Genomic DNA, 14,094 nt, shown 5'->3' on the forward strand with positions numbered 1-14,094 from the left:
AGGCAACATCCTGGTGAATCTCCTCTGCATCCCCTCCTCTAATCATTGCTCATTGTCAGGATTTGAGTGTCGCTGGCAAGCCAGCATTTTTTGCCCTTCCCATGGTTGCCCTGAGGGCATTAAGAGTCACCCCCTAACATACACAATATATCAGTTTAATCCTCTTTAAAGAGAATCTAAACATTTCTTTAACATTTTTCGGTATGTGGATGTAGGTGGCAAGGTTAATATTTATTGTGCACTCCTAGTTGCCTTTGTGAAGCTGTCTTAAAAACATTGAAACAAAACTGAGAACATAGAGAATAAGATATTCCAAACGAGGGGAAGTGGGAGGAAAGCCAGTATGTTGAGAGGGTCAAGTGAGATCCATATACTTCATTTCTTGAGTGATTCAGCTGAAGGGATATTCGTGGATTGTGTAGGAGTTGATAATAATGTTATTTGCTCAGACAGCAAGGGGCTAGAGATAATATAACAGCTCGCACATTTCAGAAAATGATAATCCAAACTGGGTGACTGTCGAGAGGATGTAATTGAAGCATACAGTGGAATGTTAACCCAAACAGCTAGACCCTAAATCATTCAATAGGGGGTTTTAGACATAAATGGAAAGGATTTAATGACAAAAAAATAATCACCTCATATGAAGATTGAAGGATGCAGCTGAGTTTATGAAATGGTAAATTAAATGATGTTTCATAGATAAATAGAGGAATGATTTCCCAAAGGTGGAGTGAAGGAGATGGGCCTCATCCACTTAACACAGATAACGGAAGCACAGTGTGCAGCGTTTATCCTATGAAAATGAATGGAGTGAAAATCTTCATATAATTAGTGCATTGCACAAGCATTTCCTTGTACAAAGGTCTCTCAGTATGAAGGTCTCTCGGAATGAGGGTCTTTCTGTACAAGGATGTCTCTGTGTGAGGGGCTCTCTATATGAGGGGCTCTCTATGAGGCTCCCGCTGCATGTGAAGGCCTTGCTGTATGGTCACTTTGCTGCACAAGGGTCTCTCTATGAGGGTCTCTTTGTACTAAAGTCTCTCTGTACAAGGGTCTCTCTGTACGAGGGTCTCTGTCCCTACTTTTAGGCCTTTTTGCAGTCAGGGTCCATCTCTGACGTTAGTTACAGGTTATGTACATCATGTTGTGTATACACTGGCTGACCTGATGGGATTTTACAGCTGACAATAATTGTTCTCTTCCTGTTTAGGGTGAAAAGGGTGAAAAGGGTGAGCCAGGAAGTAAGGTATGTGGATGTTTAATACCATATATTCAAATGACGTAGATATGAAACTGCTGGCAAGCTAAGCTCTGCACTTGGACTGCGATTTGTAAAATCTGCTCAGTAGTGTCTAGTGACACCGGTTACATGTTGCACTGTGAAACACAGTCCAAGGTTGAAACATAAACAGGTTAAAGAGACAACTATAATAAAAACAGAAAATACTGGACGTACTCAGCAGCTCCGGCAGCATCTATGAGGGTGGAAAACAGAGTTAACGTTTCAGGTCGATGACCTTTCATCAGAACTGGAAGATGTAAAGGAATGAACAGCTTTTAAATAAGTGCAAAGCCAGGGGAAAGTGGTGGGGGTGGTGTGCAGGGGAAGAGAAAAGGGGCAGAGGAGGGCAGAAATTATGAAATGACAAAAGTGATAATGGTGGAAGGCAAAAGTGGTTGGGAATGGAATGTGTAAAGAAAGATAATATGGGTCCAGAGGAGGTGCAGATGGTTACAGTCGAACAGCAGAGGATGAGGGAAGTATTGAAAATCTGGCAGAAGAGGAGGCACCCATTGCCTGGGAACGTGACAGCAGAAAGGTGGGTGGAGCCCAGGATGTGCAGATCATCCTAGTGGCTGTGTACCGATTGGGCAGCAGCCCTCACATCCTCCATTCCGACTGGCTTTGACGCAGCCATCCTTGGGGACCAGCATTTGTGTTAAGACCTAAAGTTATTGAGCTCAGTGTTAAGGCCAAAAAGCTATAAAATGTCTAGTCCTCGCCTGTCTGTTGTACTTCATTGGAACAGTTTGGAGAGAGGATAGTTCGCTTTTGTAGACATAACTCATTGAACAGTAAGGTGAGCAGTAAAATGGGATGGTGAACAGGTACAGTTGCTCTTTTCGAAAAGGGCAGTTGTACAAATGAAAAATGGTGCTCAGGTAAAAGCGTACTGGTCCTGCCTGTTCTGTACAGTTGTGATATCTTAGGCATCACACTTCCCACCCGGAGCCATGTAATCTTTTGGGAGAGGGCAAAGCTTGATTAAAAACCCAACCCTTTCAAGGGGGGAAAAAACTGTAAAATTCCTCTTCATCCCTTTAGCTGATCAAAACTAATGAGGGAGATTACCCTGGCCCTGACTAACGTTACGAGTTCCTTCCTTTGTATGAGAGAATCTGTCCGCAGCCATAACAGGTCCAGCTCTCGTTTTTAGGAGTTCAGTGAATCAACATTTGCCATAGGAGCCAGCAGCCAGTTGTACAGGCGTGTTAGGCCTAATGGGCCTTTCCTGGTGACTGCTCATATTCTAAATCACTATTAGGGTTGCCAATCTCCGTTTTTGTCCTGAAGACTAATCTCCTGGACGTGGCTGCGAACCATCCAGGAGCAAATCATGAGGCCACTCAAAAAATTGTATAAGTTTTCTTTGACATCAAAAATCCCACAGCACTAATTCAAGTAGGAGTAGGGAAGCTCTCTCAGTGCCTTGGCCAATATTTATTCCCCAACCAACATCACTAAAACAGATTAGACGGTTGGCTAATGTTTGTGGGAGCTTATGGTGCGCAAATTGGCTGCAGCTTTTCCTACTTTACAACAGTGACTAGACTTTAAAAGTGCCTAATTGACTGTGAAGTGCTTTGGGATGTTGCTGAAAGGCGCTATATGATCTTACACACTTACTTTTCCTCTAGCTGGCAGGCAGCAGTGAATCATAAATGGTAATGTTTTAGACTCACCCCTTTTTACTTCCAGCCTGTGGATCTAGTCACTAGAACATGGATCCCTGACAGACCCAAGTACCTCCATCATGGCTCAAATGGTAGGACAAAGAGCAGTGCAAGCAATGCTCAAAGGGCTTTCTACTGCTTCAACCTTAATAAATTGGGCATTACTGCAGAGATTATTGCACTGATTCTAACCTATTCTCATGCTGTTGGGCATTCTTTTCCTTGGGAACACGACGTTGGCGTTTTAAAAATAAAAAGGGTCAGGTTCTAATAGCTACATTGAATATTATGCTGTAATACCAGCGTTCTCCTGCTGGAGGCTCTCAGAGTCTAGTTAAGGCCTCACTGTAACTACTGGATGGAGCTCCCTCTAGTGGCAGCGGATGCTGCATCCCAGAAATGTATTACCTTTCATAATGTCGTGAAAGAATGGTATGGTAAGAGATAATTCAGCACCAAAATTACAGATACTCCTGATTTTTTTTCATTGTATATTACTCTTTCTAGACAAGCAAAAAATTGGCACTGACACTTTTTTAAAAATTCAAAATTTTTCAAGTAGATGCAGGGAGTCAGTGCCAATATACTAGAACTTGCCTTCTCCAACGCAGTCAATGTCTGTGCCTCTGTCCACCACATCATGTCTTTGCCTTTAGCTCAGTGGTAACATTCTCATCTCTCAGTCAGATGGTTGTGGGTTCAAGTCCCATCCTGAGACTTGAGCACAAAATCTAGGTTGCTGCTCCAGTATTGAGGGAGTGCTGCACTGTTATAAGTCCAATCTTTTGGATGAATCATTAAACCATGGCTCTGACTACCTTCTCAGCTGACAATAAAAAGTCCCACGGCAGCATTCAATGAAGAGCAGGGAGGTTTCTCCAATGTCCTGGCCATATTTATCCCTCATCCAACGTCACTGAAAATGATGATCTGGTCATTTTTCTCATTGCCCTCTGCGGGAGCTTGCTGTGCATAAATTGGCTGTTGCACTTCTCTATTTTACGACAGTGACTGTGCAGTGAGGTGCTTTGGGCATCCTGAGGATGTGAATGATGCTATATAAACTCAGGTACTTTCTTTCTTACTCTTCCTCCATCCAGCTCTATACATGATTCTTGATGCCAACCCCTTACTTGCTGTCATCAATACTCCTTACGTTCGAAGAAGGTCAAATAAGGTGGAATACTCTGAGAAACTATTCAAGGAAACAGTTTTCACTCTATGTGATCAGTATATCTTCATGGAGATCACATGGTGTTATTTAAAGGGAGACAGTTTGATCAGTTACATTGGTACTCTAGGGAAGTCATGCAGACAGAAGACCCTGAGGCTCAGCTTGGCTTGGCAATGCAACAGTCGAGTCTCACAGCTCATTGACATGACGCAAGGGCATTGGCTTGTTCCGTTTGCACTCCTCCCCATCCCCTGAAGCTAACAACAGAAACTTATCAATCTCCCACGTTATACATAACTCTCTTTGATGAATAAAAAGTGCTGTTGGTGAAGGTATAAGAGTAGCATTCCTAAACTACAACCACGGGGTGAGGACTCAAAGGGCTGCCTGACAGCATCAGTGATAATCTACAGTGGGCTACGATGAAATCCTCTGCTTTAGTTACATTCTGTATGAATTTAATGAGGGGCTGGTTCTTGCATTCATTTTTCCTCACCTCCCCCCAATGTCAGGTGCTGCAAGAGAAAAATGGAAGTGGAGCCCAGCGGGCTTGAGTGCAGGCAACCCTGCCCTCATAATCTCTGTAGAATTAAACATGAATGGTGTGCGCTGGGCCCCAGCCATGCCAGTGGCCCCTTTTGAAAGGATATGTTTGGACAGGCATCAGCTAAGGATATAAACCTACAACGCTCATCATTAAGATTTACCCATGAGTAATGGTGACTTTGTAGCAGCTGTTGATTGTCAGCCGTGCAACTGTGTTTCTGCAGCGACTTCAGGTACTGGGCTCAGGGGAAAGACTAGATGGAGAAAATTGGTGAGGGAGAGAAAAGACCACAGGCAACAGACCAAGTTTCATTGGAGGAGGATAATTGGCTACAGGAAAAGGGTAGCCTTGAGGCTTTAGAAAGGACAAACTTACATTTACATGTTTCCACAGCCTGAAGACCCAAAGCGCTTTATCGTGAATGAAATACTTTAGTGTAGTCACTGTTGTAATGTAGTAAACACAGTAGCCTGTTGGCATACAGCAAGCTCCCACTAACAGCAATGAGACAGATGTACCGTGAGATAATGGAAAGCAATATTGTAACTGAAATTCATTCGTTCTTTTTCACCATAGCCTTATTGGGGCCGTTGGCATTGCCTTCCTTCTTCCCTGGCTTTTTTCAAGCCTCCCTCAGTCCACGTCTCTATGCCATCCACCCATCCAATTTTTCTTCATCCTCATCCATTTTTACCTTCAATTTCTCCTTCTATTGTTTCCTGGACAAGTCTCTTGGGTCTTTGTTTCCAATGTCTGTACTTGGCTAACTTTCTCTCTCTAACTGCACTTGGCAACATCTTTGACTCCTGATCTTCTACTCTTGATCTAACCCACTCATTCGTCTTTCTGTCCATTCAGCTGATTCTGAGCAAACTCACCAGAACCTCATTTCAAAAGCTCCCCTCATCCTCTTTCTTCAGAGTCCAACTCTCACATCCATTAGCGAGGAATAAGTTTTGGCCAGGACTCTAAGGAGAACTCCCCTGAGCTCCTTCACATAATGCCTTAGAATCTTAGACATCCAACTGAGAGGAAAAATAATCCGTTGTTTAACATCACATCCAAGAAATGACACCTCTGGCAATGCAGCACTCCCTCAGTACTGCACTACAATGTCAGCCTAGATTGTGTATGCAAGTCTCTGGCATGGAGCTTGAACCCCGACTTCCTGAGTCTGAGGTAAGAGTGTTACCACTTTTGGTTGACACCAACAGGCAACCCCAGCTATCAGATACATAACAGCAACGTTTAATACCCTCACGTTGAGAGCTGACTGTATATCCTTGGCTTTTTACTAAGTCAAACAACTTTTCAGTGCTTTGCTTGTGATCCTGGCCAGAATTTTCCAGCTCCTCGCGCCATTGGGATCTTCTGGCCGGCCGGCGTGAACAGAGATTTCAGTAGTGTGGGGGAACCCGCCATGGGGAGCAGCGGGGGCTGGAAGATTCTGGCCCAGTCTCCGTGCTGCGAGATGATTGGGAATTAGCTAAGCTTTTAGTCTGCTGTGAATCTTAGGTTTCCCCCGAGCGAATCACAGCTAGCTTCAAAGTGGGCAGATTGGTGTCTGGCAAGATGCACTGTGGGAAACAATGAAGTTATAAGATACGGGTGAGCTTTGAGCAGGGAACTCCATGGAACAGAGGCCAAACCTGCTCAATCTCTCTTCATAGGACAATCCTTCCATCTCATGTATCAGTGAATCTTTGTTGAACTCCCTCTCAGGCAAATACATCCTTCTTTGAATAAAACTGCACACAATACTCCGGATGTGGCCTCATCAAGGCCCTATATAATTGCAGGAAGATTACTTAACTCCTATACTTCAATCCCTTTGCAATAAAAGCTAAGAAATTATTTGCTTTCTTAATTTCCTGCTGTACCTGCATGTTGGCATCCTTTGGTTTGCGTACAAGGACATCCAGATCTCTCTGAATATCAATATTTCCCAGTCTCTCTCCATCAAAAAATATTAGGCCTTTCTATTTTTCCTACCAAAGTGGACACCTTCACATTTGTCCATGTGATATTTCTTCTTGGCCATTCACTTAACCCATCTAAATCCTTTTGCATTCTCTTTGCACCCTCCTCACAGTTTACTTTCCCGTATTTCTTTGGGTCGTAAGTTAAGTTCCAGAGTAAGGACCATCCATAAGAACGTAAGAAATAGGAGCAGGAGCAGGCCATCCGGCCCCTCAAGCCTGCCCCGCCATTCAATAAGATCATGGCTGACCTGCCCCAGGCCTCAACTCCTCTTTCGTGCCAGCTCCTCATAGCCCTCAACACCCCGACATTTAAAAAATCTATCTACCTCCTCTTTAAATACTTTCGGTGATCTAGCCTCCAGAACTCTCTGAGGTAGAGAATTCCAAACATTCACTACCCTCTGAGAGAAGAAATTCCTTCGCATCTCAACTTTAAATGAGTGTCCCCTTATTCTGTAACCATGTCCCCTAGTTTGAGATTCCCCCACTAGTGGAAACATCTTCTCAATATCTACCCTGTCAAGCCCCCTCAGAATCTTGTACATTTCAATAAGATCAGCCTTCATTCTCCTAAACTCTAATGAATAAAGGCCTAACCTGTTTAGCTGTTCTTGATAAGTCAACCCCTTCATCCCAGGAATCAGCCTAGTGAATCTCTTTTGAACTTCCTCCAATGCTCGTATATCCTTTCTTAAATACGGGGACCAAAACTGTACACAGTATTCCAGGTGCAGCCTCACCCTGTACAGTTGTAACAAGACTTCCCTATTTTTAAACTCCAACCCCCTAGCAATACAGGCCAAAATTCCATTTGCCTTCTTAATTACTTGCTGCACCTGCATGCTAACCTTCTGTGTTTCTTTTTATTTCTCAAGTTTGACAAAGAACGGAAGTGCATTGTTAGTTTCACGCATGGAGTGAGCAACAGAGCTTGCCATAAATGGGAAAAAGGACCAACTCCAAGATTGCTACACTTTCCAAAGAGTTCGAAAAAAGATGACACTCACAGCCAAGTGGGCATGTGTTTGAATCAGTTTAGCCCGTATTCCCTGATTTGAGCTGCTGCTGCTTTCCTTATTACAGATATTGTTACACATCATTAGGGTTTACCGGCGGTTGTGTGGCTGCTGCCAGTTGCATGTGGAAGCATATTTGTAGCACACTCTGTCATGCCTAGACCCGCGACACAACCTCGAGGTATTGATGCGTGAATCATGCATTTTTTTCTTCTTCTATGGGATGTGGGCTTCGCTGGCTGGGCCAGCATTTGTTGCCCATCCCTAATTGCCCTTGAGAAGGTGGCGGTGAGCTGCCTTCTGGCATCACTGCAGTCCATGTGGTGTGGTTGCACTCACTGTGCTGTTAGGAAGGGAGTCATGCATCATGCACATTCTGCCCATTCATACCAAACAGTAAGCATTCCTCATGGGACCTTTTGGGTTTGGGGGAGGTGAGGGTTACATTTGTGTGAGCCCAGCAGAAGCCCACTGCCATCCCATCTGTACTCCCACTTATCATGATTGCTTCCTCCCATCTATCCCCTATCCCCTACCCTGCCCCCACTAGGTAAAATGTCAGGTTTGACTCAGTGTTTGAGTCACTGGCCTATTCCATTCCCCCTTCCAGTAGCTTGCCTGTTAGCACCAGACCTGTGCTCATGTCTTGCCAGCAGTATAGAAACAAGGCCTCAGAATGACTCAGGCCTCTCGGTATGAACTATGGGCAGGTGACACGAAAGCTGTTCCTGCTGACTGTGCTAGAGATTGTGTTAGGACCATGTAGGTGTCTGGGGTCCCTGGTCCAGGCAGAAATCCAGTATCTAATGGATCTAAAATCTGGACCGTGCTCTGCAGTGGAGCCCAGGTGTTGCGCGCGTTTTGTTGTTCTTCGAGAAACATTGACTATCCTCATAAACTCAATTGAATATGCCCAAACTCAAAATGAGTATTAATCAGTGTAAACAATTGAATATGCCCAAACTCAAAATGAGCATTAATCAGAGTAAACAATTGGGGCCCAAGGAAACATTGGACCCACAGTGATGTTATTTCATCTTAGATCTGTAAAAATTCAAGCTGCAACTCAATGAACTATTCATGCACTTCAGACACAGAATGTTTGAGATCCTCCAATCGTGGAAAGTATTCAATATTTAATGTGACCTATGCTTTGACTTAAAAATTAATTAAAAGGAATATGATATGCAGAGCAGGTCTCGGTGAGAATATATCAAAGTATTGTAATAAAACACCAAAAAATGACTTTGTTCTCTACTGTGCCGAAAACTTAGGCACAATATCCTCCCCACCACCCCTGTGCCATTTGCAAAGGCTCCATTTGCAGGATTCAGGCTGCCCCTCCCCATGACAGCCATGCCACTATAGCCTGGTCTTCTACCCACAGTGCAGCATTGAAGCTGAGGCACACAGTGGAGGCCAGCATGCTCTGCACATCCTTCCCCTCTCAATCACTGTAGGCCATCCGCAGCCTCCCTGGCTGATGTGTCAGAGGTTGGTTGAGAGGGGATGAATCACCACTATAGCATCCTCCTGCTGTGGCTGGCGATGAGGGGGATTAAAAATAAGATGCCGAGAACTAAAGAGGAACTAAATTCATTTTGAAATTAAAATGACACTAAACATAAATAGGGCCTGGTTCAAAAAATCCTCTGAGCCTAAGTAGAAAAAGGGCCGAAATGTCTGACTTTCTCTTTGAGATACAATAATATTGTCTAATCAGTGCACTGCTGGCTTTGTGACATGAGGCAGTGGCATGCTGGGAGCAATCAAGTAGGTGCTGTTGACGCACGAATGTCTGGAATATGTTAAACATTGGCCACACTGGAGCTCCCATGAACCCTTCATGCTCTGTCACAAAGGCAGCCATGCCCCATGCAGCTCAGGCACTGCCTGAAAAACAGCCGACTCTGTGCACAATTGCATGTGAAGGAGTCAATTTTCTAGTGTGCTCTCTGATCCAGCACATTTATTTTGGGCTGAGTGGGACGGTATTTTCATACACTGGAAGTTTTGCTCTCCATTTAGTTTCACATTAAGCAAGCAAGACAAAGGTAATATTAAATATATATGTTTAGTTGTATAATTTTTATGCAGAAAAGATATTTGCTTTGCATTACAAAGGGGCCTGTAGAATTTTTTTTAATACTGGAGGGGGCAGCCACAGAAGCAAAAAGGTGGAGAGCCCCTAGTCTGCAGGGTCAGAAAATAAAACAACAAACCTGAGTGTTTTCTTTGACGTAACAATGGGAAACGACGAGTTAACTTGCTGTGGTTATCAAGACAGAGACACTCTGCAAACAAAACCAGTCCTCACTCTACAACTGCTAGTCCAAATTTGTTTTAAAGAAATATACATTGTGCAAAGATGCAAATCTAAGGAAATAATTAGCCTGGTTATAAAAGCTTCAGGGGGCAGGATGTTTAAATAAAGAATATTGTTGGCTGGAAATGAAAAAATAAAGGGTATGGGAAACTGATGGAAGATGTGTTGAATGAGGTTCACCTCCTTGGGGTGGAGGAGTAGTGGGCACTACGGACCTCCCTCTCTGACCCCAGCTTGAAATGGCCCACTCTCCTGCATTTGGGATCATCTGGGTCATAGCAAGGCTCCTGCTAATAGTTAGGGAAATATCAGTGCTTAAGGAGAGAGAGGTCATGGTGTAGTGGCACTAAGTAACATAATTAAACACTGCTCGTAGCAGTGTCCCGGTGCTTAGTGCCCATAAGTGAGACCTCAAACACAGGCTTATCAGTTGCCTGTTGACCAATGAGTGATCATTCTCTTTGGGGATGAGTTAGGCAAAGCATCTTTGGGATGGATGTGCCTCCACAATGGCATGCCTGGAGACGGTAACTCGAAGGAAGATCCGTGGAATATTTGGGTTGACCTTTTACCTGAGCTCGGCACCCCGTGGCAATCCTGAGTACCATTGACAATCAATCAGCCGCTTGGCCAGCTAACAGAACCTGGAGCAGTGTCCTGATAATGAGAGCTGTGATTCTTCCCGTTCAGCTCCTGCTAAACCATTGGTCTAAGAAGTAGAGTAGCCCTGAATGGAAAATCAATGGGAAAATTATAGTCTGTTTTGCTGACAGGCTCTGTGAATGTAGCTGGTTGAATTCTAGCAGTACCCTTACAAGCTTAGGCATTGTTAAAGCTTGACTATCCTCTGCTTTAGATTGTTTAGACAGGTAAGTGAGGTGCACTCCTATGAAGAGCGCGCTCTGTATTGAGCAAATGGAACCCTTTGGGTGGGTATAGCTTCCGCTGGGAGCACTGGGATGTGATGAAGTGCTTGCACATGTATCAGCAGCATAGGCCACCAACAGACATTCACCAGTAAAGAGGCTGAATGGTGCAGCATTTTCTGTGCAGGTGGTCATGCAAGAGTGGAGGGAACATTCCCATTGTTATATAATTAAGACAAGGATACCTATTGCTACAGAGTCTACAGGGTGTTATTGTATGATTGAATGTCCTGAAAAATGTGCTGATATATAACAGGAGCATTCTGTGCAACAATACTCTGACCCCTGTGTGTGCAGCTTCCTGCTGGGCGTGTAGGATCACCTTTAATGAAACCTAATAGACTTAAATGTGTTTGAAACATACTGAAATCTGGTAGTGCAATGTAAAGAACATTCATTTTCCCTGGCAATGGTTTATCTTCCCATGCTATAACCTCTAGAGTCCCTCAGGATATTTTCCTTCCTCTTCCTCATCTACATACTGTCCCTTGGTGATATAATGTGCAGGTATGGGTTCAGCGTCTATGTGTGCAAAGATGAGATCCCCACTACCTCTCTCTACCCCACCACTGTCTCTGTGTTGTCAGACTGCTTCTAAAATAACCGACCTTGAATGAACCATGAATATCTCCAGCTAAATTTTGGGGAAACTGAAACCACAAACTCTGCATTGTTGCCGCCAATTTCCATTTTCCTCGCCAGCCACTGCCTTAGGCTGAACCGTGTTCACAATCCTATCTGATCCTGCACTGAGCTTCTTATTCCACATGCTCTCCATCACAAACACCATCTACTTCAATTGCCTGGTTCTGCCGCTGTCTGAAACCGTCACCAATGCTTAACTCCAGACTCGACTATTTCAATCACAAACAAAAACACAAAATGCTGGAAACACTCAGCAGGTCTAGCAGCATCTGTGGAGAGAAAAAGGGTCACATGGACTCGAAACGTTAACTCTGTTTCTCTCACCATATATGCTGCTAGACTTGCTGAGTTTTTCCAGCATTTTCTGTTTTCAGATTTCCAGCATCCGTAGTATTTTGCTTTTATTGACTATTTCAATGTTGTTCCTCCTGTTGGCTGCCTAGTTCCCACCTCATGAAACTCATCCAAATTTTGCTGCCCCTATTTGGAGCAAGTTCCATTCACCCCTCTGTTCCCAGGCCTAGTCCCAATCCACTGATTCGTCAAGTTCAAAATTCTCATTTTTGTGTGTAAATCCCTTAATGGTCTCAACTCTCTCTACCTCTGTAATCTCTAGCCCTACAACCATTCCCAAACTCTCCACTCCTCTTGTGCTTTCTCCCTCCCTTCATCCCACCAGTAGCGGCTGTGCTTTCAACTGCCTAGTCGCAGACTCAGGAATTCCCTTTCTAAGTCTCTTCATTTCCCCAACTCCCTCTCTCTTCCTTTAAGACCAGCTGGAAAAGGCACCTCTTTGACTAATCTCTCCGAAGGCCTACTTTCTTGGCTCAAAGCTCATTTTTCCATTTGGCTTTTGTGGAGCTTCTTGGAATGTGTTTTCTTTACTTCAAAGGCATTACATAAATGCAGGCTGTTGTTGAGCTCAAGACTTTAAAAATACTTTTTTAGTGTTAACCCCTTTCACATTTGCCTTATCCAGCAATCCCAACATTCTCGCGAATTCATGCGATATTTCGGGTGCCCGCTGATAATTGAAAGGCCTATTAAGGCCATTAACCAGGTAATTAACTTGAATTTTACGCTGCCTGTTCAACCTAATGGTTGGCGGGCAGGCGAAAAGGCCAGGCCGCCTTTACGTTTTTTAGGGAACCTCATCCACAAGCGGGATGAGGTTTCCTAAAGCTTTTACAAACAAAATAAAAACTTTTTTTTGAAAAATAAAAAATGTCCCATCTCATGTGACACCGTCACATTGGATAGGCAGCTCCATTAGTCCCAGCAGCACCAGGGACGCTGCCGGGGCTGCAAGAAGAAGACGAAGGAGGCCCAGGGCTCCCTATGCAGCGAGGGTTTCAGCTGGTCGGGGGAGGGGGGGTTGGTGGGGGAGTGGGTGGGGATGGGGTTGGGTTTAAGGCTGGGGTGGTAAGGAAGAAAGGGGGAATCGATCCTAGGGATGGCAGCCACCCCCCGCCCCCAAAACCCCAATCCGCAAAGGCCAGCCCCTGAACAGTGAACCATTCTTCTTCCATCCCGCCCTTTGAAGGTTCCATTTAAAATCTCGGGCTTCCTGCTCCCGGCTGGCTGCCCAGGGCAAACATTTTAGGGCCTGGGCAGCATATTAACAGGGTCAATTGGCCTGGTAACAAGTCCATTTAACCCTTGATTACTTATTTGAATATGGCGGGCGGGCTGCCGATTTCTGAGTCCTCCCCCCCCTGTATTATGGGGGTTCTATGATTCTAAGGTACTAAGCGGTACAACACAATACAATATGATAAATGTACTGATCTATCAAACTTTTAAATTATCTTTACTGTTGTTTCTGCTTAGTGGATCTTTTAACCCTTGTCTTATTTAAAGACTTTTGTTGATTTATCTACAGGGTGAAAATGGACTGGGATCACCTGGATCCAAGGGCGACAAAGGTGAACCTGGAATCCCTGGTTCTCCCGGCATGCCCACAGTGAGGGAGGTTAATCCTGTAGAGCCTGGTCTACCAGGGCCAAGAGGCCCACCGGGTCCTCCTGGAAAAGATGGTAAACAAGTGAGTAAATTAACGGTGGATTTTAATGCCACTGTGTTGTTAGTTCTGTTGTTTAACTGACTTTGACCAAAAAAATTCCCTGTTGTTGAAGTATCCTAATGTCTCTCAAACCAATGTTTCAAATGCTACTTAAGAGCAGTGTACGCCAGGGGGCTCGTGGCTGCCAACAGGAATGATGGCCAACTGATACGGGCTGCACTCTTGAGTGGCCAACTCAAATATTAGCGAGCCAGAATGAAACTCCACAACAATTTGCTACCGTAGCATTTACACGGCACCACGTTCAGTGTAATCTCTTCTGAAATTCGAACTTTGATCAAAACCTGTGAGGCAAAATGCTTAACCACTGTGTCACTGGCCTAACAGAAACATTTTGTGTACTTTTTGGAACATCACTACCTGGAAGTTCCCCTCCAAGCCACTCACCATCCTGACGTGGAAATATATCACCGTTCCTTCACTGTCGCTGGGTCAAA

General features: G+C 44.4%; 1 protein-coding gene across 6 annotated transcripts in view; it reads left to right on the forward strand.

Moving 5' to 3' along the window:
- col15a1b (collagen, type XV, alpha 1b) overlaps positions 1 to 14,094 on the forward strand; it is a 371,940-nt gene that overhangs the window by 192,907 nt on the left and 164,939 nt on the right. For 5 of the 6 annotated variants that reach the window (XM_078540166.1, XM_078540161.1, XM_078540162.1 and 2 more), the window contains 2 exons: positions 1,223 to 1,249; positions 13,457 to 13,618. In XM_078540166.1, the coding sequence (XP_078396292.1) occupies positions 1,223 to 1,249; positions 13,457 to 13,618 (189 nt within the window). Of the gene's footprint in view, positions 1 to 1,213; positions 1,250 to 13,456; positions 13,619 to 14,094 lie in introns of all 6 variants that reach the window. The other variant, XM_078540165.1, reaches the window with a different exon arrangement.

Source organism: Cetorhinus maximus, chromosome 4 (genome assembly GCF_964194155.1).
Source record: "Cetorhinus maximus chromosome 4, sCetMax3.hap1.1, whole genome shotgun sequence".
NCBI lineage: Eukaryota > Metazoa > Chordata > Chondrichthyes > Lamniformes > Cetorhinidae > Cetorhinus > Cetorhinus maximus.